Source organism: Mauremys reevesii, linkage group 8 (assembly GCF_016161935.1).
Source record: "Mauremys reevesii isolate NIE-2019 linkage group 8, ASM1616193v1, whole genome shotgun sequence".
In the NCBI taxonomy this organism is placed as follows: Eukaryota; Metazoa; Chordata; order Testudines; family Geoemydidae; genus Mauremys; species Mauremys reevesii.
The window spans coordinates 42,983,016-43,006,558 of NC_052630.1; the positions used below are offsets into that span (position 1 = coordinate 42,983,016).

The 23,543-nt window shown below is 42.6% G+C and overlaps 1 protein-coding gene across 4 annotated transcripts in view; it reads right to left on the reverse strand.

Annotated features, from left to right (window-relative positions):
- Nucleotides 1-23,543, reverse strand: part of MTA1 (metastasis associated 1) — a 157,790-nt gene that overhangs the window by 71,126 nt on the left and 63,121 nt on the right. For all 4 annotated transcript variants that reach the window (XM_039484276.1, XM_039484274.1, XM_039484277.1 and 1 more), the window contains exons 4-10: nucleotides 18,557-18,683; nucleotides 18,324-18,387; nucleotides 11,135-11,252; nucleotides 7,558-7,660; nucleotides 3,031-3,130; nucleotides 693-881; nucleotides 250-324 (exon numbers count right to left, since the gene is read on the reverse strand). In XM_039484276.1, the coding sequence (XP_039340210.1) occupies nucleotides 250-324; nucleotides 693-881; nucleotides 3,031-3,130; nucleotides 7,558-7,660; nucleotides 11,135-11,252; nucleotides 18,324-18,387; nucleotides 18,557-18,683 (776 nt within the window). The remainder of the gene's footprint in view (nucleotides 1-249; nucleotides 325-692; nucleotides 882-3,030; nucleotides 3,131-7,557; nucleotides 7,661-11,134; nucleotides 11,253-18,323; nucleotides 18,388-18,556; nucleotides 18,684-23,543) is intronic.

Here is a 23,543-nt window from a genome sequence, read left to right on the forward strand (position 1 = left end):
TGAAAGCTCCTCTAACATAGGCAGGAAATTATGGGGCATACATGATAGGAACACACATGGCAACCCCACATATTTCCCAGACTTCTATATGATGGCTGAAGAATTCTGTGGCAAGGGAGATATTTCTAGTGCTTTGGAGCACTATGAAATCCACCTTCCCAATGGGAAGTTCAAAGCAGCAATACTCCTCCTTTAAAGACAAAAGCAGCTCCTTTTAAAATTCAATGGGCTGTGCTGAATCTCTCTTACCTGCTGAACATATCTATCTGTAGTTTTCCACATGTAGTAATATTCTATTATGCTGGTTAAGGACTTCCATGGAAGCTACGGATATGAAGAAAAAGCCACAGTCATCACAAGAAGCTGATGTCTCCCTGAAATTCACAAGAATCTTTTGACAGAAGCCTTTCAGCTAAGTGTTTTATAGACTATAATTCCTCCTAACAGGGAAGGCAGTCAGTGCCTGCTAGGGGCACCAACCATTCTTGGTGGCCATATAAAATAAATGCCTTTCAAGTACAGTGCCTTCACTTCAGAACTGGGGCAGAGGGTAGGTAAAATCATGCTGTGCTGGCTCCACTTCAGGCCATTCAAGGAACAAAAGGCCAAGTGCCACTCTAGCTCAGACGCTGTTTGAGATGAAGTCCCAGAGCAGAGCACAATTAAATTGCACTGCCTCAATTTATACTTACAAAATCTTGTTGAATGTCAGTGAAGTCTTTTCCATATTTTTCCAGTGCTTCCTCAAAGAGATTTGCCTCGGAAGCAGACCACTCTTCCATTTCATCCCTACACAGGACTGGCCCACCCTGTGGCACAAGGGCAGAGATCGCCTTGGAAATGTCATAGACATTTCTGTGCAAAGTGTCCATAGCGTGGAACTAAACAGAAGATTAAAAAATAAAATTAACAGAAGATGGGCAAATAATAAAATGCTTAGAAATGAAACCAGTGACAAGAATCAGATGTGTTATACATATCCCACATGCTATAATCGGGGGCAGGGCAAAATATTCCACTACTATATATTAGTAAGAACTTCCCCAGTCCTAGGCTGACCATTCATTACTAGTAAATGAATGCTATGGTCATCTAGTAATGGTGCTTTTTTGGAAAAGTTGATCCCATGTATCCATAATTTCTACTCATCTACTCCCAAGCAGTAATCTGATTCAGTCACTAGATGTAAAAACATAATGAAATGGTACAATCGTAGAAACTGCAAATGGGAAAGCCCTGTTAGATTCCATCCATGGATGAAGCAGGGGTGAGGGGGCCTTTGAGGACATGCCACACAAACTCAAATTTATTGTGCATCTTCTTTTACTCACAATCAATAGCAACTACATTAAACAAAAAACAAAACAAAAAAAAATCAATGCACCTTACTAACTGCAACCTAATATAGAACCAAAAATCCCTTAAAAACAGTTGAAGTTCCAAAGTGCAAACACCACCCCAATCAAAACCACACCAACTAGGTCAGAGTTAAGCTTGTCTGTGGTTGATAACTGATGATTTGCTTGGGGTAGGGATGTGATGAGTGAGAGAGATGATAGAGGGTGAAGACTTTACTCTATTTCCGGTGGTTTTAAGTTACAGGTTATTTGCCCTTAGGAACCTTAACTGTTCTTAGTTTTGTGCATTATGAATTTATTCTACAGTGCTTTGTCCTGTTCACTTGAAATGATCCAAGCACTGGGGCTTCCAATACTTTCCTTTGGAGACTCTTCAACAAGTTCATGCATCTCGCTGTCAGGAAGCTGATACATAGCTTGAATTTTCCTTTTTTGTCTCATTAAATACTAATCACTGTGATATAAGTAATGTTTTACAATACCACCACTTTGTGAACTTTATTATAAATAGAGCCCTACTAAATTCATGGCCCATTTTGGTCAACTTCATGGTCACAGGATTTTAAAAATCGTAATTTCATGATTTCAGCTATTTAAATCTGAAATGTCAGATGTTATAATTGTAGGGGTCCTGAACCAAAAAGGACCTCAAAAAGAAGTCTCAAGGTTATGGAGGGGGGGAGGTTTGCAGTACAGCTACCCTTACTTCTGTGCTGCTGCTGGCAGTGGTGCTGCCTTCAGAGCTGGAGAGCGGTGGCTGCTAGCTGGGAACCCAGCTCTGAAGGCAGAACCGCCACCAGCAGCAGTACAGAAGTAAGGATGGCATGGCATGGCATTGCCACTTTTACTTCTGCGCTGCTGCCTGCAAAACTGGGCTCTCAGTCAGCAGCCGCCACTCACCAGTCACCCAGCTCTGAAGGCAGCAGCGCAGAAGTAAGGGTGGCATGGTATGGTATGGTATGGCATGGCATGAAGGCACTGCCTTCAGAGCTGGGCAACTGGTCAACAGCTGCCTCTCTCCGGTTGCCCAGCTCTGAAGGCAGCGCAGAAATAAGGGTGGCAATACTGTTACCCCCCTAAAATAACCTTGCCACCCCGCAGCAACTCCCTTTTGGGTCCCAATTTGAGAAACGCTGGTCTCCCCCGTGAAATCTGTAGAGTACAGGGTAAACGCACACAAAAGACCAGATTTCACAGTCTGTGATGCATTTTTCATGGCTGTGAATTTGGTAGGGCCCTAGTTATAAATAACTCAATATAGAGAAGGAACAGGCTGTACTGAAATTTAGCAAACACTAGTAGGGAACAATATATTTGATAGCCAAGTTTTCTGTTCTGATCTTTTTCACCCATTGATGGCTAGAATATTCCATGATTTTTTTGGAATTGATTGGATGCAGTGTTTCAAAGCTATCATGTTACACACAGCCAACTAATCTATTGTTTTCAAGACAGCTACTTAGTGTGTGTACACCACAGGAGATGACTGAGAAGCACTGGGCAGAAAACATTGCAATAAAATTCAAAAAACGGGTTGGCAGTAATCTAATTGCACCTTTACAAAAGCAGTAGCTGAATTTCAGTCACAATCCACCTTCCCATCCTTCCATGTGCCTATTGCCATAGCAGAGGTGCATATTTTACATTTCTCTCAAAATCCTCTTAATCTTACCAGTGTGATGTCTCTGGAAGCTGCAGCAGCACTCATGTGCAAACTTGGCTGTCTGACAGAACTACTGCAGTCTAGGGCCCGGGCAAATGTACCAACAGAGCTGAAAAGGATTAAGAGAACATTAACCTTGCATGCAAAGTGAATACAGGAAAATCCACACACACTATTTCTGAGGCTAGCAGGCTCACAGTGAACAGCTCTGGCATTCGTCTCCATTACTTTGTGTCTCCATTACTTCATATCAGGACTTACTGTTATGTTCCGGCTCTGAGCCAGAGATCCCTTTCATCACGTGGCTTGCTATTACATATGCTTCATTCTGCTTAGCTCACAGGGCCCTAAGTTATGCTCATGCATAGCAGGAGGCACAAGGAGAGAGAGAAATTCTCCAGGATCACATTGGGATGCATCCTTGTCTCCCCACCCCTCAAGAGATATGGGTAGGTCAGCCTTGAACTTGGAAACGGCACATCAGAACCTTTTCCATGAAGATAAGAGCAGGTTTTAATTAACTGAAGGCACAAAGGAGAAGAGATAGCTGCCAAGATAACAGGTGGAAGGAGGGACAGCAGTGATCCAATTATCATTCCTCTAAGAAAGTTTCAGAAGACAGTCTATTCACATTTAAACAGTTTCACATTCTGCCAGGTATGTCCTACATGCACAGTTTTGGGGGAGAGGGGCAGCGGTGGAGGGAGACAGCAATCCAACTCTTCATGCCAGCCTCTCCAGCTTACCATGCCCATTATACAAAAACTCATTAGGCCCCCCAAATTCCCATGACCTTCCTCATTCCCAGCTTTCACCATATTCACATTCACCACTTGTCACACTCAGCTTATCAGGTCTTTCCAAATTTCTCAGATATATCAATGGGTGGGAGTCTTAGCAAGAAGCATATTTTTATATAAAAGGTTGTTCTCCCCTTTTTCCTAATCTGCCTCCCCTTATTCCCCACCAGCTGTTACTCCCCAATTATCTGTTCTCGATTTTCCTCCCTCTCACTGTTCCAGTAGAATCCATTGTGTTGTGTCCGAGGCGCTAGCTTTAATAAGTTTTGCTTCTCTACTCAGACACCTCAAAGAAAGTAGAAATGCTGTGGGAGGAACACCACAAAACTTACTAAAGCCACAGTGAATTCAACTTAGCTCAGCCACAATGCACAGGACTAGAAAGGGTATGTCTAGATAAGAAAAAACATGTTAGCCAACAACAAACAAGCATTAGCTAACTCTGACATTTTCTGTAGTAGAGATACAAGCTAACATTTTTACTTCAATTTAGCCAACTGAGGTCAACCCTTGGCTCCTCGGTAGGTCTAAGCACTCAATCTAGCACTTTAAGCTCTCTCAAACTGGACAAGCAAAAATTGCTAGTCATTTTTTTAAATATTGATGAAAGTTCCCTTCAATGGCACATTCAAGAATCAGGAAAATAAACCATTTTGTGCACTTTGAGATGAGTATGAGCCCTTTCCATCTTGCTTCTTAACAACATTTGGTATTTTGTTTTAGAAGAATCATTTCCCTTTACACACTCGTTTGTTCCCTAAATTCCTTCATTGAGGCTTTTTCTTGCTTGTGCTAACTGCATCAAATGGTGTCCACTCTACAAGTCCTTCAGTCCAAAGAGCGCTCTTCAGTACCATATCCTCTATCACACCATATGCTAACATGTCTTCCTTTATGACATCCCACTATTTCTTTTTGAGTTGGCCTCTTTTTCCTTCAGTCTTGATCTGTTAGATGCTTATCCACATAGTTGTCAGGGATGCATTTTACATGACACTGCACTCCCTCATTTTTTCCATTTCTGAGTGTTACTTTGAGCTTGTCTCCAACATACTCATTCCTCATGTGGATTCTCTTGTTTACACCGCTCATCCATCTCAACATTTGTATTTCTGTGGATGCGATCATTTGCTCATTTTTCTTCTGTGTTGCCCAATACTTCCAGCCATACTTTCAAACCGGATGCACCACAATTCTATAGATTTTCCCTTTTAATCTTATTGGTATCCTCCTGTCACATATTACACCACTTCTCTCTCTTCATTTGAGCCAGGCATTTATTATCCAAGGTCTAATTTCATCGTCCCTTTACCCAGAGTCTGGAGCCCAGATACTTGAAACTTTGCATTTTTGGCATTGTCTGCCAACTGTGACAGGGTCAGGACAGAGGGCTACAGGAGAGTGATAGAAGGCAGATATATTAGCCCCAGGTTAAGTAGGTCCCCTTTCCCTGGGTAAGGTAACAGGGAAGGTTCCAGAACAATCAGGAGCTTTCTGGAAACAATTAAGGCAGACAGGTTGATTAGAACACCTGTAGCCAAGCAAGGCAAGCTAATCAGGCACCTGGGTTTAAAAAGGAGCTCACTTCAGTTTGTGGTGCGTGTGTGAGGAGCTGGGAGCAAGAGGCGCAAGGAGCTGAGAGTGAGAGATGCTGCTGCTGGAGGACTGAGGAGTACAAGTGTTATCAGACACCAGGAGAAAGGTCCTGTGGTGAGGATAAAGTGTTTGGAAGAGGCCATGGGGAAGTAGGCCAGGGAGTTGTAGCTGTCATGCAGCTGTTACAGGAGGCACTATAGACAGCTGCAAACCACAGGGCCCTCAGCTGGAACCCAGAGTAGAGGGCGGGCCCGGGTTCCCCTCAAACCTCCCTTGGTGGTCCAGTCCCAAGATAGATGGAACCCATATTCCTATCACCCCACCACAGTTAGGGAATCCCATTGCAGGAAAGCCATCTACTATGACCTGCACATTTCCCAGAGTCACTACCTTTGATAGCAGCAGCTCAGTGATTGCATTGGCTACTTGCAGGACAACAAACCCCACAGTAGATCTGCTCACTCCAAATTGATTCCTGACTGACCGGTAGCTGTCTGGCGTTGCAAGCTTCCAGAGGGCTATTGCCACTCTCTTGTGAACTGTGAGGGCTGCTCTCATCTTGGTATTCTTGCGATTCAGGGCAGGGGAAAGCAAGTCACAAAGTTCCATGAAAGTGCCCTTATGCATGTGAAAGTTTCGGCGCCACTGGCAAACATCCCAGACCTGCAACACTATGCGATCCCACCAGTCTGTGCTTGTTTCCCGGGCCCAGAATCAGCATTCCACGGCATGAACCTGCCCCATTAACACCATGATGTCCACGTTGCTGGGGCCCGCGCTTTGAAAGAAGTTGTGTCCATGTCCTCATCACTGCGCTGTCATCGCCTCCTCGCCTGGGTTTTCAGCTTCTGGTTCTGCATAAACTGCACGATAATGTGTGAGGTGTTTACAATGCTCATAACTGCTGCAGTGAGCTGAACGGGCTCCATGCTTGCCGTGCTATGGCATCTGCTCGGGGAATCCAGGGAAAAGGGCGCGAAATGATTGTCTGCCATTGCTTTCACGGAGGGAGGGTTGACTGATGACATTTACCCGTAACCACCCGCGACAAATTTTTGGCCCCATCAGGCATTGGGAGCTCAACCCAGAATTCCAATGGGCAGCGGGGACTGCGGGATAGCTACCCACAGTGCACCGCTTGGAATGTCGACACTTGCCACGGTACTATGGACGCACACCGCCGAATTAATGTGCTTAATGTGGACGCATGCACTCGACTCTATACAATCTGTTCTCAAAAATTGACTTCTGTAAAATCGGAGTAATTTCGTAGTGCAGACATACCCCAAGTTCCACTAACAATTCGTAACTCCACCCAGTCTCCTCCCTTCAACATCCAATGACATCCGAGTCCATTCACTAACCACACCTCTCTCTCCAATTATTTCACCCATTCCCCTTTCCTTCCAGGCTTTCAGACAGTTCTGTAAACTTACCTAATAGGCACAAGAAGAAATTTGATATCCTCACCCATTTAACATTTTACAATTAAGTTTTCGTTCACAGAATTAAATTGGAGTCTAATGGTTCTACTGTGAAAAACTTTCAAATATATGCTATGTTCATGAAAACATTTCAGAGTAATGAGATCAAGATTTTTTTATTTTTTTTTTAATAAAATCATCATGGATTGGGGTGGGGTTTTTAGCTGGAAAAATGTACATTTTCAATATCTACTAACTGTACAGATTTTGAAGATTTTGCCCCAAAATAAATTGCATCTACATCATCTGCATAATCTAACAATGCTATTTGAAAATCCTTACCACACTCCCATCAAAATGTTAAAATAGGTATTTCAAGTAACTCCCAGGATATGGTTGTCCATAATTCCCATATTTTATTTGCATTTTCTGCCTCAGATTGGGAACAACTATGCAGTCTCATATCTTGCACTTCAAGTCACATACTCCATTTAGGCAAGCAAAACACACCTTTTTAAAAAAGGAGCAAGTGAACCAGCAACCAAAAAAGTTCATACGAGGAGAGAGAGAGAGAGAAAATATGAACATTGGGTTCGGGACAGGAGAAGGTGAAACAAGAAATCACCACCAAAATTTACCTCCCCCCATCCCCCACCCTCCAAAAAAAAGTTAAAGTTCTTTAGTTTTTTCCCCAAGGAAAGGCCAAATTTTCTTACCGTGCTACCACCAAGAACTGGTCTATCTGTTTGCCTATTAGTGGATTAAATGCTTCCCAAACTTTTGTTTCAAGATTTGATTGATCTCTTCCATCTTCTTCACCTGGTTGAAATGCAAGTTAGAAATGTTTTGGCATAGCAGTTTTCAGAAAGAATAAAAGTGTTTTTCTTCTGTATTTCATCCCACCCAAAAAATATGTAACTGCCAGGCCCTTGGTCTATTAAAGCACATGATCTTGCTGTTTGTGTGGCCGTGGCTGGAAAGCCTTTCACCCATTTGCCTGTGGCAACTGCATCCCAGATACACAGCTATCTGCTCTGCCACTGTTATTGAAAGATATATGTTATATATGCTATGTTCTCACCACAGCTGTGTCCCTAGACCACACTGGATCAGCTTTGGCTAGTAGTCAGGATGTCTGGTAAATTTTTCTGAGCCTGTTCATACCCACACTATTCCATAATAATGTTCATTTTCAAGTTTTGTGGCACATGGAGAAGTGGACTTGTAACTGCTGCCCAGACAATATGGTCACCTGATCAATGATAAGGGGATGTGGGCCAAAAGAGCAATACAATGACAGTCTGAACAACTTTTTTCACCATGTCATGCAGAAAAAGTTGACCTATATGCTTAATATGTTATGTTTATAGAAAGATATTGCATACTTTAATATTTTTTAAACAAAAATGTATTCTTAAATATCATCACTATCTTCCATTCTAAAAATGACCCAAGCAACCCCTGGAAATACTAGGAAGCAAAAGTTGAAACATACAATATGATTGACAATGATAATAGAATGCTGAGAAATTGGGATCTTGCCACACAGTATGCGTCTGACGAAGTGGGTATTCACCCATGAAAGCTTATGCTCCAATAAGCCTGTTAGTCTATAAGGTGCCACAGGACTCTGCCGCTTTTTACAGATACAGACTAACACACAGTACGAGTATCATACTCATTTGGCCATTAAATAAATTTTTAAATGCACATCTTCATTGCTATTCTTCCTTCACTTCTCCTCCACTTTAAGGCTTGCCACATTTTACAGTCTCTATATTAGTGTACCTCTTTTCCCCCCTCTATTAAACCTTTTACTTCCACCTTCCCTGTGTCATTTTCCTTGTTGTTCCCCCACATTTTTTACCTTTCTTCCTCCCATTTTTTTCTCTCCCCTCATCCCAAACACTCTCTCCAGTCCCCCCCCAAATCCACAACTCCTCCACACACAGCAGCCCCAGAAATACACACATTCATCAGCTGATCTGATGGGGTGGGGGGGCAGAGTGGAGCTGTATGAAGGACATCAGCACACTGTTGGGCAAATCTTTTCCTCCACCATCTTCCCTCTCTATAGTTTCTTTTCTTCCCAGCCCAGTGAACACTGGCCTCCCTTTTATTCTCTACAGAAGATCTGAAGATTCTTCTTCCCCCTAGCCCTGTTGTCCCAATGTGTGGAGAGGGTGGCCCATAAAGGTTAATTCGTCCTCCTCTGATGTTCGAAGGCTAGCCCAGTTGCAGCTAAAACATGCCAGTTTCCCAAGCAGAGCAAATAGAAACCCTGATCTGAGATCCACCCCCTTCTGCCTGGTCTAAAACTAAGCTAGATAATGTCAGCAACGCACAGATCAAAGCACCAATGTTACTTCTCACCTCTGACCAGAAGAATGGCACAATCAGAAGATTTGATGGAGATCCTTGCATTGTGGTTCGCAGCTGTTCCCCCTCTGGAGAAGGGAAGGCACCCCCCCGGGGGGGGGGGGGGGGAAAGAGAGCCAGACAGAGAGCTGGAGGGGATAAGAGTGAATATCTTTTTGCTTCCCCTCTTTCAGGGTCTGAGAGTGTTGGAAAGCAAAGATCCCCAGAGCTCCAGCTCCCTTCCCTTGGGCCTGCAGGAAAAGGGACAATAATTCCTACAGTTCTCCCTCTCCCTTACATGCATCAGGAGACAGCTGTAAATCTCCACAATTTTCTTTGTCCTGGAACACAGTTCATGCCAGGAGTGATTAAGGATTTCCTGCTTTATAGGTGAGAGTTCCAGCGTCGCAAGTCTGCAGATGACACTAAACTGGGAGGAGTGGTAGATACGCTGGAGGGTAGGGATAGGATACAGAAGGACCTAAACAAATTAGAGGATTGGGCCAAAAGAAATCTGATGAGGTTCAACAAGGACAAGTGCAGAAGAATCCCATGCACTGCTACAGACTAGGGACCGAATGGCTAGGAAGCAGTTCTTCAGAAAAGGATATAGGGGTTACAGTGGATGAGAAGCTGGATATGAGTCAGTGTGTCCCTGTTGCCAAGAAGACTAACGGCATTTTGGGCTGTATAAGTAGGGGCACTGCCAGCAAACTGAGGGACATGATCATTCCCCTTTATTCGACATTGGTGAGGCCTCAACTGGAGTACTGTGCCCAGTTTTGGGCCCCACACTACAAGAAGGATGTGGAAAAAGGAGAGTCCAGCGGAGGGCAACAAAAATGATTAGGGGGCTGGAGCACATGACATATGAGGAGAGGCTGAGGGAACTGGGATTGTTTAGTCTGCAGAAGAGAAGAATGAGGGGGGATTTGATAGCTACTTTCAACTAGACCTCTACCTCGATATAACACTGCCCTTGGGAGCCAAAAAATCTTACCGCGTTACAGGTGAAACCGTGTTATATTGAACTTGCTTTGATCCACCGGCGTGCACAGCCCCCCACCCTGGAGCACTGCTTACTGCGTTATATCCAAATTTGTGTTATATCAGATAGCATTATATTGATGTAGCGGTGTACCTGAAAGGGGATTCCAAAGAGGATGGATCTAGACTGTCCCCAGTGGTACCAGATGACAGAACAACGAGTAATGGTCTCAAGTTGCAGTGGGGGAGGTTTAGGTTGGATATTAGGAAAAAACTTTTTCACTAGGAGGGTGGTGAAGCACTGGAATGGGTTACCTAGGGAGGTGGTGGAATCTCCTTCCTTAACGGTTTTTAAGGTCAGTCTTGACAAAGCCCTGGCTGGGATGATTTAGTTGGGGATTGGTCCTGCTTTGAGCAGGGGGTTGGACTAATATCCAACCCTGATATTCTATGATCTCAGCCAAAAGTGATGGGTGGTTAGATGGCTATTGGGAGTGGGCACCCAGGAGTAATGGGTAGACAGTATTTAATGGGTGATTGGTTGGGAAGGACCCTTGGTGTGAGGAGAGGGTTGATTCAGAACACAAAAACACCTTTCATGTGTGTGGTGAAAATCTGGGCTCCCCAAGGCAAATCTCAATTAAATAAAAATTAAAAAGGAAGAAGAAGGAGAAGAGGCTCAGACGGAACCAATTAATCCAATTTGTTTCAAGAGCTTTTATGACCTGGACAACTGCCCACTTGAGCTTGGACTGAAACCCAACTAATTGCCTTCAGCTGGTCACACCAGATTAGCCTCTAAAAAACCAGGACATAGTTCCCATCATGTGACCTAGAAGTGAAAGATTCCATAACCCATGAGCCAACAGTCCATTAAACAAACAAAACAAAACAAAAGCCATTTTCAACATGGTATCTTGACAATTCTAATAAAATCATGGAAATTACCCTCTTTTAATAAGTCTGTTATATCTGCCTGGTATCTGTTTCCAACACGAATCTCTCCTTTATCAGCCAGAAGTGTCTTTTGTTGTGGATCATACACTAGTGAATAAAAGAAGAAATCCTAAAAATAAAACAAAGACAAAAGGCAAGCAACATTACTAATGTTATTGGTAGCTAGTGGCCAGTTTTTGATTACAGATTTGTTTTTTTTTAAATCAGGTGGATGAACTATGAACCAAACCCCAGTCTTAAAAAAACAAAATGAAATACTATGACTTTCTTATGAAAATAAAACGGTACTCCTCCCAAATGGCTTCATTTACTTAGGAACATATATACAGTCATTATAGCTAACATGAGCACAATTTCCTCTTGTGTGATGCAAATGAGGCTCTGGCACCACAATGAGACTAACATCCCAGAAAAAAGTGACACATACACCGTATAAGGATCTAAACAAAACCATTAAAATTAATACCCTATGGTGGAGAATTCTCCTCCTCTCGCAGGAGACTACACCACATGGCACTGCTAAGGCAATTAAAAATGCGACTGTGCCTTACAATATTCCAGAGAGCAACCAATGAGCCCTTTGGCATCTACCTACACTGTGAGGGTATGTGGACTCCTCACACAATATACCATTCCCTGCTGCCCATCCATAGAGCCCATACATAGGGAAAATAAAGTAGTGCTGCTGAATAGCGGTATTGCGCACTCCAGCTCACTTTGAGACTCAATGGAGGACAATACGTTGTACAAGCCCAAGGAACAGAAGAAGCCATTGTTAGGTCACAACACACATTCAGCCACATGGTAGACTACTGTAGCCTGAAGGCTTACAGCTGCAAGTCACTTCTGCTTCCTGAGCCCCACTTGATTGTGCAAACACATACCACAGGCACATCCAAGGTTGACAAGAAAAGATCAATGAAGTTTTCCTTTTCCTGCTGTATTCTATTGCTCCAATAATAATAGTATCCAGTTACCAAATCCAAGAACTTTAAACTTTTGCATAGTCTCTACAGCAAGGAAAGAGTCCATCCTGATCTCCTGCAGCAGAGGGAGCACCCATCCTATTTCCACTTTAGACTGAACTCTCCAAGCCTGTTAATAGTCTTATTTTGTGTCTTGCACAATATGGAGCATGATACTGGTGCTTAAAGGCCTGATCCTAAGCTCCATTCACAAAAATGGGAACCTTCCCATTGGACTTGAATAGTTATTGGAGCAGGGCCTATATGAATCTGAATGAGAATATTGGGCCTAATTCTCATGCACACCAATGGCGCTTTACATCACTCTGACAGTATAAAGGGGCCGCAGTGTGGGTGTAAATGTAATTGATGCCAGAGCCGTGCAAGGCAGCTTTAGTGCTGATGAGAATTAGGCTCACCATCTTGTCAGTTATTAAGTCAGTATTGTCACAAACAAAAGTAAAGGGGGGTTTTGTTTTGCATGTCTCAGTATTACAAATGCGAGTGTTTTATTTGTGTTTCAGCCCCAGAGTATCCATCTCTAAGGGTATGTCCATACTTACCACCGGGTCGACGGGTAGCATTCGACTTCTCAGAGTTCAAACTATCGCGTTTCGAACTCCGAACGTGCTCCCGTCGACTCCGGAACTCCACCACCGCGAACGGCGGTGGCGGAGTCGACGGGGGAGCCGCGGACTTCGATCCCGCGGCGTCTGGACAGGTAAGAAGTTCGAACTAAGGTAGTTCGACCCCGCCCCCCAGTGTAGACCAGGCCTAAGGCTGCAGTATATCTAGTTTCTGAGTAGCAGCCGTGTTAGTATGTATCCGCAAAAAGAACAGGAGTACTTGTGGCACCTTAGATACTAACAAATTTATTTCAGCATAAGCTTTCGTGGGCTACAGCTCACTTCTTCGGATGCACAGAATGGAACACACAGACAGGAGTACCTTTTCATGTTCTCTGTATGTATAAATATCTCCAGTCTGTGTGTTCCAGTCTATGCATCTGAAGAAGTGAGCTGTAGCCCACAAAAGCTTATGCTGAAATAAATTTGTTAGTCTCTAAGGTGCCACAAGTACTCCTGTTTTTTAGTATATCTAGTGTAACAGTCATCATTCTCATGCAGATTGCCCAGCAAATACACAAGCAAAGCAATGTAGCATGTCATGCTATCAGCTCAGGAGGCCAGATACTCCAGTCCATTCCTTAAAGCAGTGAGATGGCCAGCGAAGAATACTGCTTGTGCAGATGAACTCTCTGCTAGAGTGAGATGGTTCTGCCACCTCTTCTGCCACCTACCCTCCACCCCTGCCAATAAGGGAAAGAGGGGACATGTCAGCAGTAGGGCATAGGCAGAATGTACGTGCAGAATTCTATTACAACACAGACTCCAGTTCTGATTTATAAAGTCTCTTCAGTCAAGATTTTCAAAAATTGGAGTCTAAAGGCTTCTAGCTGTATGTTTCAGCACCTAAATAAACAGACAGATTTTCTGATGTGCCTTGTAACCATGGCCTCCCGTGACCTCTATAGGCAGAATTTGGGTGCTCACCACTTTGGAAGATCAGATCTCTGATCCAGGAGCCAACTCCAAGCATCCATTTTTTAAAACTTTAGCCTTGGAAAAAATGGTTTGTCATGTGGGATTTGCATTTTTACTGTCCGGCTGTAACTCTTCTACATTCCTTTCCCTCTAACAATAAGTTGGCTACTGTACATTTCATTGGCTAGAGAATGTAGATATTTACTTACTGAAACTTCCAAACAAATTTATATTTAAAAAAATAAAATCTTTCCATTTCTGTTTAGGAAGAAAAACCCAACCCTCTCTACTGTTCTCATCCTTGTTCCCAAAAGAAATATGCCAAGTTCTGTTTTTCTTAAGTTTAGTAGCAGATTCATCGACATAAAGATCTCAAATATTGAAAATTGTCTTGACTTACGGTCCTCCTCTCAGCCATTAGAAGGAAGATGGACACCTGGGCTCCCTGAGCAAGGTGCAAGGGAGCCTGTTGCCCCAAGCGGTGGTGCAAAGCCCCTGCCACCTTTCCTCTAAGACACTACTAGGAAGAACACAAGTTCTGCTGTATGCTGCTCTTTAAAGAGGCTTTTCAAAAAACTACTCCTATGGAATTAAGTTTGTAGCAATGTAGTCTCATTCTTACTGGAGTCCAAAAGCAAAGAATACTCCAGGGAAGCTGAGAGTTCCGTAACCTCAAAAGGCCAGCTAGACTCTCCTCACCACCTGGTGGTGGAAGTCACATTAGACCATCTCCAGAAGAGTCAAAATGCTGGAAAAAGTTACACTGAAACCTACATAGGAAATGGCATAGTCCTTTCACAAAGTCTGTGCTCATTTTAGCTGTAAAAACTGTATACGCCTCTTTCACAACACTGCTTGAAAGGAAGAGAAGAGAAAATTAAATTTTTTTAAAATATCATTTATGCTCAACATGTTTAGAAAAAAATCAAAATGGATTGCTGAAATTAGAACTGAACTATGAAGAAAATGAGGTGTGGCACATGTGTTCTGAATGTTCCTTTCTGACCCTGACCCCACCCTAATTTGTCAGTAACATTAGCCAAAGAGCAAAGCCAAAGGAACCTACAGAAAAAGTAGGGAAAGAGAAATGGCCAGAAAAAAAATGGCTGACATGGACAGGAAAATATTTTGTTGTTTGCAGTGTTATTGTGGCTGTTATCGGTCAGAGGATCTTTTACTGGACCAACTTCAGTTGGTGAAAGACACAAGCTTTCAAGCTTGCATAGAGCATGAAGGAATGCCTCTTTCAGTAGCAAAAGTTACTCCAATAGGAAGATATTCTCCCCCTCACCCCCAATCTCTCTAAGGAAAATAGAGAAATCAAGAGATATTGGTCAGTTGGGAATTCGAACCAACTAATCTAAGGTCAGAAATACTAATTAGCTAACTGCCTTGGCAGTCTGCTAATTGGATTTTGCCAGCTCAATTAAAACACATTTGAAACATATTACAGTTTTTTTTCCTTTTCAGGGCCATTCACAGACTAGTAAGCAGCCTGGGTAGCCATCCATGGCACAAAGTTCTCCCAGGCTGCTGGACGCATGCTTGCAAGGCAATGAAATAGTTGGGGACATAAAACTTGTGGAGTGGAGGAGGAAAGACTAGATTAAGTGCTTCTGCCACCCTTGTAAGTGGTTCTGTGTTCCCATCCCAACCTCTTTGGGATGGGCGACTACAGTAAATTCAGATTCTCCCCCTGGCTTCCTCCTTATTCTTCTCCTCTTCCAAATGCAATCTGAACCAGCAGTGGTGTCAGAGCTAGCCTGCCCCAAGGAGTTTAAACAAAACCTTCCACTGGAAGGGGTAACTAAGCAATCCTCCGCTACCCAGCTGAAGATCACTTTTGTTTTGCCCATGACCTCCCCCAGAAGTTTAGCCTGTATGTCTCACTTACTACCGGATACACAGTCCTGGGTCTGACTCCACCTCTCCCGGGAGCAGGAACCATGTGAGGGGGCCAGATTCCAGATCTCTAGGACACTGTTTTTTCTTTTTCAGTGCCATGTTTAAAATTGAAAGTGTAGTTTTCAGGGATGGGGGGAAAAAAGGTAAGGAGATTGGAAGGGACAGGCAGGTATTACACCACCTATTATGAATTTATGGGAGGGCAATTGTGTCCTATTCTCCCCCCTCTCTTCAGCCCTCTCTTTTCATTGCTCTCTCCACGCTCTACACATTTTCGAAAACTCTCCATTTCTCTCAATCTTCTACGTCTACTAAGTTTGTTAGCACTAAAATAGGTCCTTGCCGTGGTAACAGAACACCTTCATGAAACCTCTTATTGTGTGAAGTTTCTTTCCAAAATGCCTGCTCAGTTTTTAAAATAGCCAACATCACTCAGCCCAGAATTCTGACAGTTCAAAGGGAAAGTTACCAGGGTTCTAATCCCAGATTTGTACCTGAACTGCTGCATGACTGTGGGCACATTAGTTCACCTCTGTCTCAGTTTACCCATCTCTACAATGGGGATAAATATACTTCTTTCCTTTGAAAAGAGTCTCAAGATCTGTAGGACGAAGAGCACTAAACAACTAATTATCATCAAATAATGAAACTAACTAGGCTTTCTAAGCTTGCGCTTTCAATTGGCATTTTCTCAGCTACCTGCTGCTGGTGACCATTTTCTGAATTCAACAGGCCTTGTTTGACACCCTGTCCATTTGGCAGCCTTAGGTGAGACTCACCATGTTTCTAGTTTAACATTCTGAAAAGAAAACTGAATATTCAGCAAGTAAGTCACTTTTTTAAAAAAAAATCTTAAACATGAATATCAGATTCAATTTAATTTTCTGACTATTAAACAAGTATTAAAGTAGGTTAGAAATGTGTTTATAAGGAAGCTTGATCAAGGAACAGATTCCAGTTTACAATTTGTAAGACCTGTTTTGGTTTTTTAAACAAGTTAACAGCTGTTGCCATAATGTTTTCAATCAATAGATTTTTCCTGTCTCATACTTATGTAACATTTAAGTCTGCTCAAAGGACATCACCACCCTTGCAGATGTTTGTAATGCTACTATCATACAAAATTCACTTTTACTTCTCCATATAAATAAAATTTAAGAAAAACTTGCTAATAATCTCTGAAATGAAGCTCCCAGACTGTCAGGTCAAATTCCAACAACTTTGTTGATACCAATGGGCAGCTCAGAGATGTCAATTGTAACTAAAATTAAACACACATAAATGTGTTAATATAAGATTAAGGCTGCACAGTTTAAATTCACAAAAATACCAGAAAGTAAGGACCGAGGCCTAAATCTTAAGCAGATACTAGTGGTTTGGGATGCCCCAATTTTTAGGTTTTCAGTTGGAGACCTCTTTAATAGGCCTGACATCCAGAGGGTGGGTGCTTAACATTTCCTGAAAATCAATCTGGATAACCAAAAATTGAGTCACTATCAAAAATCTAGGCCTAGGGTTCCAATATAATGTTAATTCAGACAATTTAAATAGCTTCTATATCCTATGATGTATATATTCTACAGCATCAATAATATAGTAAGAGGTGCATTTAAATCAGAAAAAGAAGAATATACATTTTCCAGTGTGCACAATATGACAAACTGTCTTTGCATCCACCAGGCTAGAAAGAGAGAGTATGTGCACTAATATCATAGAAGAGATGAGGCTCCAATGACCTCTGCTAAAACCAGGGCCGGCTCCAGGCACTAGCTCAGCAAGCAGGTGCTTGGGGCAGCCAAGGGGAAGGGGCGGCACGTCAGGCTCTTCGGAGGCAATTTGGCGGCGGGTCCCTCTCAGAGGGAAGGACCTGTCGCCGAAGAAGAAAGCTGCGCGGTGGAGCTGCTGCCGATCGCGATTCCCGCCCCCATCCCCCTGCTGCTTGGGGCGGCAAAAACCCTGGAGCTGGCCCTGGCTAAAACTTCAGCAGATGTCCACTGAGTTTGTTCACAAGTAATTTTCCAATTGTTGACAATCTTTGTTTTCTCTTTCCCAGGCATACTAGAGCACATGCTCCTCATTAAGGAGGATGGATAAAATTTTTTGAAGGAGTCTCACTACCACTGAAAGTCTAATCCTAGCTTCAAGTCTGATGCTTTAGCAGTTATGCTGTTGCATTAAAAATAGATTGGTTAGGGGAAAAAAAGGGGGGGTATTCCCCCCCCCCACTTTCCTATAACTCAAGAATAGATTTGATTTAATCTTCCAGAAATAATTTAACTTTGAAAAGATACCAACCAAAATTTCAGTCTCAGTAGACAGTTATAGAAAATGACCTTGCAAAAATAGGGCAAACTGTTTTGCAGTCTCAACTATAATGGTTGCTAGCAGCAACTTCTATTACATATTTCAGTTTATTCCTGTCAACAGGTGAATCTTAATCTTTGAACTTTCAGACTGCTGGGCTGACAAAATAAGTATGGTTTTCTTTATAGAAGGAGGAATGGTTTAGTGTTGTCACAAATATATATTTAAATAATGGGCTTTGCCTGCTAGAGCCACAAAAAATTTTACAGCAAAATGAAAATTGCAGAACCAGACAATTTTATTTACCTTAATGTTTTTTAGTGGCCCTGACAACACCCAGTGAACCTCAGAAATGAGAAAAGAAGAAAACCTCTTAATTGGGCTACTTGCAGAAAGCCACCAATACTAAACTGTGGCAAAATAACCCGGTGAAGCTTTGCAATTCGCAAAATGGATTCATACCTCCCGTTCCAGATATGATTTAAGGGATTCTGTCTCATTTAACAGAGTAACGCTGCATTTGCCTCTAAAAAAAGAAAGAAATCACATTTTATGAAAAAAATATTAAACTTATGATATATACAATGGCATTACTAACTTTTGCATAATGTTTATTCTTACACAGGAAGAATACTGGACTAATATTGTACTGTTTGCTTCTTGACTAAACAGTGCTAGAAGAATTAGGTCATTACCTTATGTGCGTGGCAGGTAAAGATTCCAGCTGTCGTGAGAGAAACAGTTCTCGATGCCTTAGCTGATGCTTCTGTTTCTCTGGTAAATCAACCATTTCTGGGTTTTCCATCTCTTCTTCCATTTCCCCTAGTTACACAAGGGGAAAAAAAAGCTTAATATCACACACATTGCAAACGGTACCTCTTAGCCAATTGGAATGTATTGCCACAAGACCACAATTAAACCATAAATAACCACAATACATGGTACCTAAGCCATTTTCCTCTTTGTCTCTTACTGCTGCAGCCAAGAGCTGCAGCCCATTGCAGTAGGCAGCTCACACCAACCACAGCATTAAGAAGAGTCACAGAACAAGTGTGGAGATGCCAACTAAATGCCTAGGGCCAGCCTTGCCAGCTACTGTAATGGCACTACTAATATCCAACAGCAGGCAGTGCTACCCCATTTCAATGACTGACCTATAAAATATGTTCATGATCCATTTTACTTTTTGATCCATAATTCTTTGGTACCACAGATATACTGTCCCAAATTCACATCTATATGCTAAACTACATCCACACTGATACATAACTTATCTGCAAAACAACTGGATCCAGACAATGTCCCAGTGGGAAATGGTTGCTAGAGGGCATTGTCATTAGTGACATCTTTCACTTATGTTAGATACAGCATTTGGAGTCAAACTACTTTAGGAAAGGGCACAGCATCCAATCACGAGAGGCTGCAAAAGAGGAAATTTTTCCCTCTACGGAATTCAGCTCAGCTTCTGCGTTCGTCGTGGGAGAATTTTTGGATTGTAGCAGACTGAGCTGTTAAATCTTGTACATAACAAAAACTCTTTACACTACTACTCTCAAAAAAAGGTTGAGCAATCTTATGCCTGCAGCTTACTCCAACAGTTGTTGCCAAGAAATACTCCTTCATCCCTCCCTACTCTTAGAACTTACATGCACAAATCTGACTGCTGTATAGAAACATTGCACACACAAAAATTTTAGTCATTTATAATCCTCAAAATTATCCCAAACCAAGGAATATAAAGGGAATATCTCAATTCTGTAAAATGTTAAGTTGCACATTTGGTTTTAAACTGGCCATTCTGCTAAAGAGACTAGCAAAAATCACATGCTTCTCAGATTCTACACAGTTTATTTCACTTTGTTTTACCATTCTGAAACAAGAGCTGGTGTTGGATGGGTCAGGGATTCTGAGGGCGGCAGTCAGGGGGCAGGAAGTGGGAGGAGTCAAATAGGGGGGAGGGGCCAGGCTGTTTGGGGAGGTACAGCCTTCACTACCCGGCCCTCCATACAATTTTGCAACCCTAATGTGGCCCTCGGTCCAAAAAGTTTGCACACCCCTGATTTACACTGTAATACTTTCCTAGGAAATGGAACACAGGATTTAAATTTCTGTCACAGTTGCATGGTTTCACAATTTATTCACTTAAGTAAACTCCGTTTTAATAGAAAATTCATATAATGGCTGGTGACCGGCATTATCAATACACCAGCAGTAATCCATAAACACATCAGCAAGTCATAGGCCAAGCTGTTTGAAAACTAGTGAACACAAATATTAAAAGAAAACATGGAAAATCCCCATCATGCTTACATTTGAGTGCGTCTAGAAAACAAGAAATCTGAGCTATTGAAAACCCTCCCATTCTAATTTTCAAAAGCAATGTATCCTCATACTAAAAGGCATCTTTTAAAGAGTTTGGAGACAGAAGTGCTATGCTGAGGAGCTCAAAATAATTCTCAATGCCTCGAGTGCAGTGGTTTTCGAACTGGGTCACGGAATGGAAGGGACTGGGTAGCGGCGGCTCTGGTCAGCACTGTCGACCAGGCCATTAAAAGTCCCGTCGGTGGTGCTGCCTGGCTAAGGCAGGCTAGAACCTACCTGATCTGTCACAGCGCTGTGCTCTGGAAGTGGTCAGCAGCAGGTCCGGCTCCTAGCCGCGGGGGCAGGGGGGAGGAGGAGGCGGCACTGGGCTCCGTGTGCTGCCCCTGCCCTGAGCTCCACGCTTCTATTGTCCAGGAACCAGACAATGGGGGGGGGGAGCCATTTGCGCACCTCTGCCTAGGAGCAAGACCTGCTGCTGGCCGCTTCCGGGGCGCAGCATGGTCCACAAGGCGGGAAGCCTGCCTCTGCACCCTGGCTGCGCCACTGACCGGGAGCCACCAGAGGTCAGCTCATGCCCCAATCCCCTGCCGCAGCCCTGAGCACCCCCAAACCTGGATTCCCCTCCTGCACTCCAAACCCCTTATCTTCAGCCCCACCCCGGAGCCTGCAACCCCAGCCTAGAGCCCTGACCCCCTCCAACACCCTGCCCCAGCCCAGAGCCCCCTCCCACACCCTGAATACCTCATTCCCGGCCCCACCCTGCAGCTCTCACTCCCACACCCGAACCCTCTGCCCCAGCCCTAAGCCCCTCCCACACCCCAAGCCCCTTGTCCCCAGCTCCGTTGGGTCGCAGGCATCAAGAATTTTCTTCAACTGAGTCACCAGAAAAAGTTTGAAAGCCACTGCTCTAGTGTATTTGAAAACCTTTTTTAAAAATGTGTATTAATCACCATTTGTCAATCAAATCTACAACACACAAAAATGAAGCCTAGCAAAACAAATTTAATCCCAAACTGTAATTTTCTTCATCTTCAACCAAGAACTTAATCCAAGTAGTGTTTTGTTTAGCTCATTTTTGTAATGTAACATGGAGCTGTGAAGCACGCATTTCCTTTTGCGCTTGCCCTGCTGTGCACAGCCTTTCAAAATAAAAAGGCACAGTACAGTACATTTGAAAGAAAGACTTCATATAAGGTAACAATGAAGAAAAGCCCAATACAAAATTGCTAAAGCTTTTTAGCAGAAAATTGGGTAGGAACTCTCTGAAGAATAAAAAAAAGCTGTATGCAAATATATTTGCCCCTCTTGCTGAGACCCCTTTAATATTGAAAAGCATGGACCTGATGAATTTAGACATAATAAAAGTGTAGAGAACATAGGATGAATTCAGTACTAGTATAAGCAAACGGTCAACACAAAGCCATCAGCACCACACTGAAGTTGTGCAGGGTTTGCCATGGGTTCAGTGACCACACAAAGGTATCTTTGCATACTCTGCACATGCAGAAAGACTCAGCAACTACACTGGTGGCTGTCCCTGGCCACAGATTGGGAAGCAGATTTACCTTTGAAGCCTATGTGTGCTTCACCCTCACAGCTCAATTACTCAGATGTTACATAAATGCAGTGGATTACCACCCTATAGAATGACTAAATGAGGAAAAGGCACTATTATAGCCTTTTAAAGAACAAATCTTCTCAGACAAATTTGACTGCTTTTATGGTAGTTACAGAATAAGTGACTATGGAACACAGTAGATGCAATATACTTGGATTTGAACAAGCATTTGATACATGGTCACACAAAATCTTACTTGAAAATTAATTTCTTCTTATCTAGGATTGGAACACAGACTGAAAACTAAAAACAAACACTTTACACGAACAGGAACATGCACTATATCAAGTGTAGGGAGGTGCCCAAAGGGGTTCTGCACGGATCTGTGTTAGGTCCCGTTTTATTTAACATCTGTATTAACGATTTGGAAAAAGAATCATTACTAGCACATTAAAAAAAGTTTGTAGTTACTATGTTGGAAGGAAACTTGAACACTAGTGAAGACAAAGAAATAATAAGGTGAGATACAGAGACTGTCACTTCTTCTATCCAAGTTCTCAATAAATTTGGAAAAGTGAAAGCTAATTTATGTAGGGAAAATTAATTAGAAAATGCAGATATACAATTGGAGGGAAAAAGTCGAGATGCAACAATTATAATTATGAGAGACCTAGAGGCAGTGGGTGGCAAATTAAACATCATATGTACAGTGCCACTGTAATAGTGACTATAAAGAAGAGAGAGACAAGCTTGCAATGCGGTATGGATCAATGCATGGTGGAGTATATATAAAAATCAGAGAGGGAGGAAGGGCTAAGTGCCTTTATATTCTAGGTGTCACATTACTATAAAATATTAACAACTGGAAAAAAGCTCAGAAAAAATACAAAAGCAAGCACAAGATGGACTCAAAGATTAAAAGAGCTAACACACATCTTGGCTAAGCAATAAGAAAAAGGGAGGCAGGACTACAATATTTGGAGAAGAGGAATTGAGCATAATAGTCTTAGTTTAAGTAAGAACAATAGGATGAGAAAATAATAAAATAAGAGAAAAAATGCAGGCTGGATAGCTGGAAAAAGCTATTTAAATCAGTGCTATTAACCTATGAAATCATCTAAGAAGTTCTGGAAGCCCTATCACTTGTGACTTTGATAACCAGACTGGACAAAAACGTTAGAAGACATACTGAAGAATGCTGTATTTGCATAGATTGACTAGATAATCCAATAGGTCTTTTCCATGTCTAATAAGCCTATAAAAATCACATGGGACCCTGAGTGGTGTGTAAGCAGCTGGTTATTTTGTTTTTTAATCTCTACTGAGATCAACAATTATACTACATAGGATTTTTTTAATTTTATTATTTTTATTTTTTAAAAAGGCATAGTTCTACTGGGGGACTTCAAACACTCATGTGGGGAACGATGGAGATACCAGGAGGGGAGTGATTGGGAGGAACGACCTCCCTGGTGTGGACTCGAGAGGTGAGTTGTTATTGGACTTCTGTTCTAGTCATAGATTCTCCATAACGAATACCATGTTTGAACATAAGGTTGCTCATAAAAGTACTTGGTACCAGAGGACTTTGGGCTGAAGACTGATGATCAACTTCATAGTCATCTCGTTGGACCTAAGGCCATATGTTCTGGACACTCGGGTGAAGAGGGGCAGAGCTGGCAACCGATCAACACTTGGTGGGAAGTTGGATCCGATGCACGAGACCCCAGACAGAAACAGACATGGGATGCCCAAACGATCAGTGTGAGTTCCCTGGGAACAACTGGTGGAAGGACTTCAAT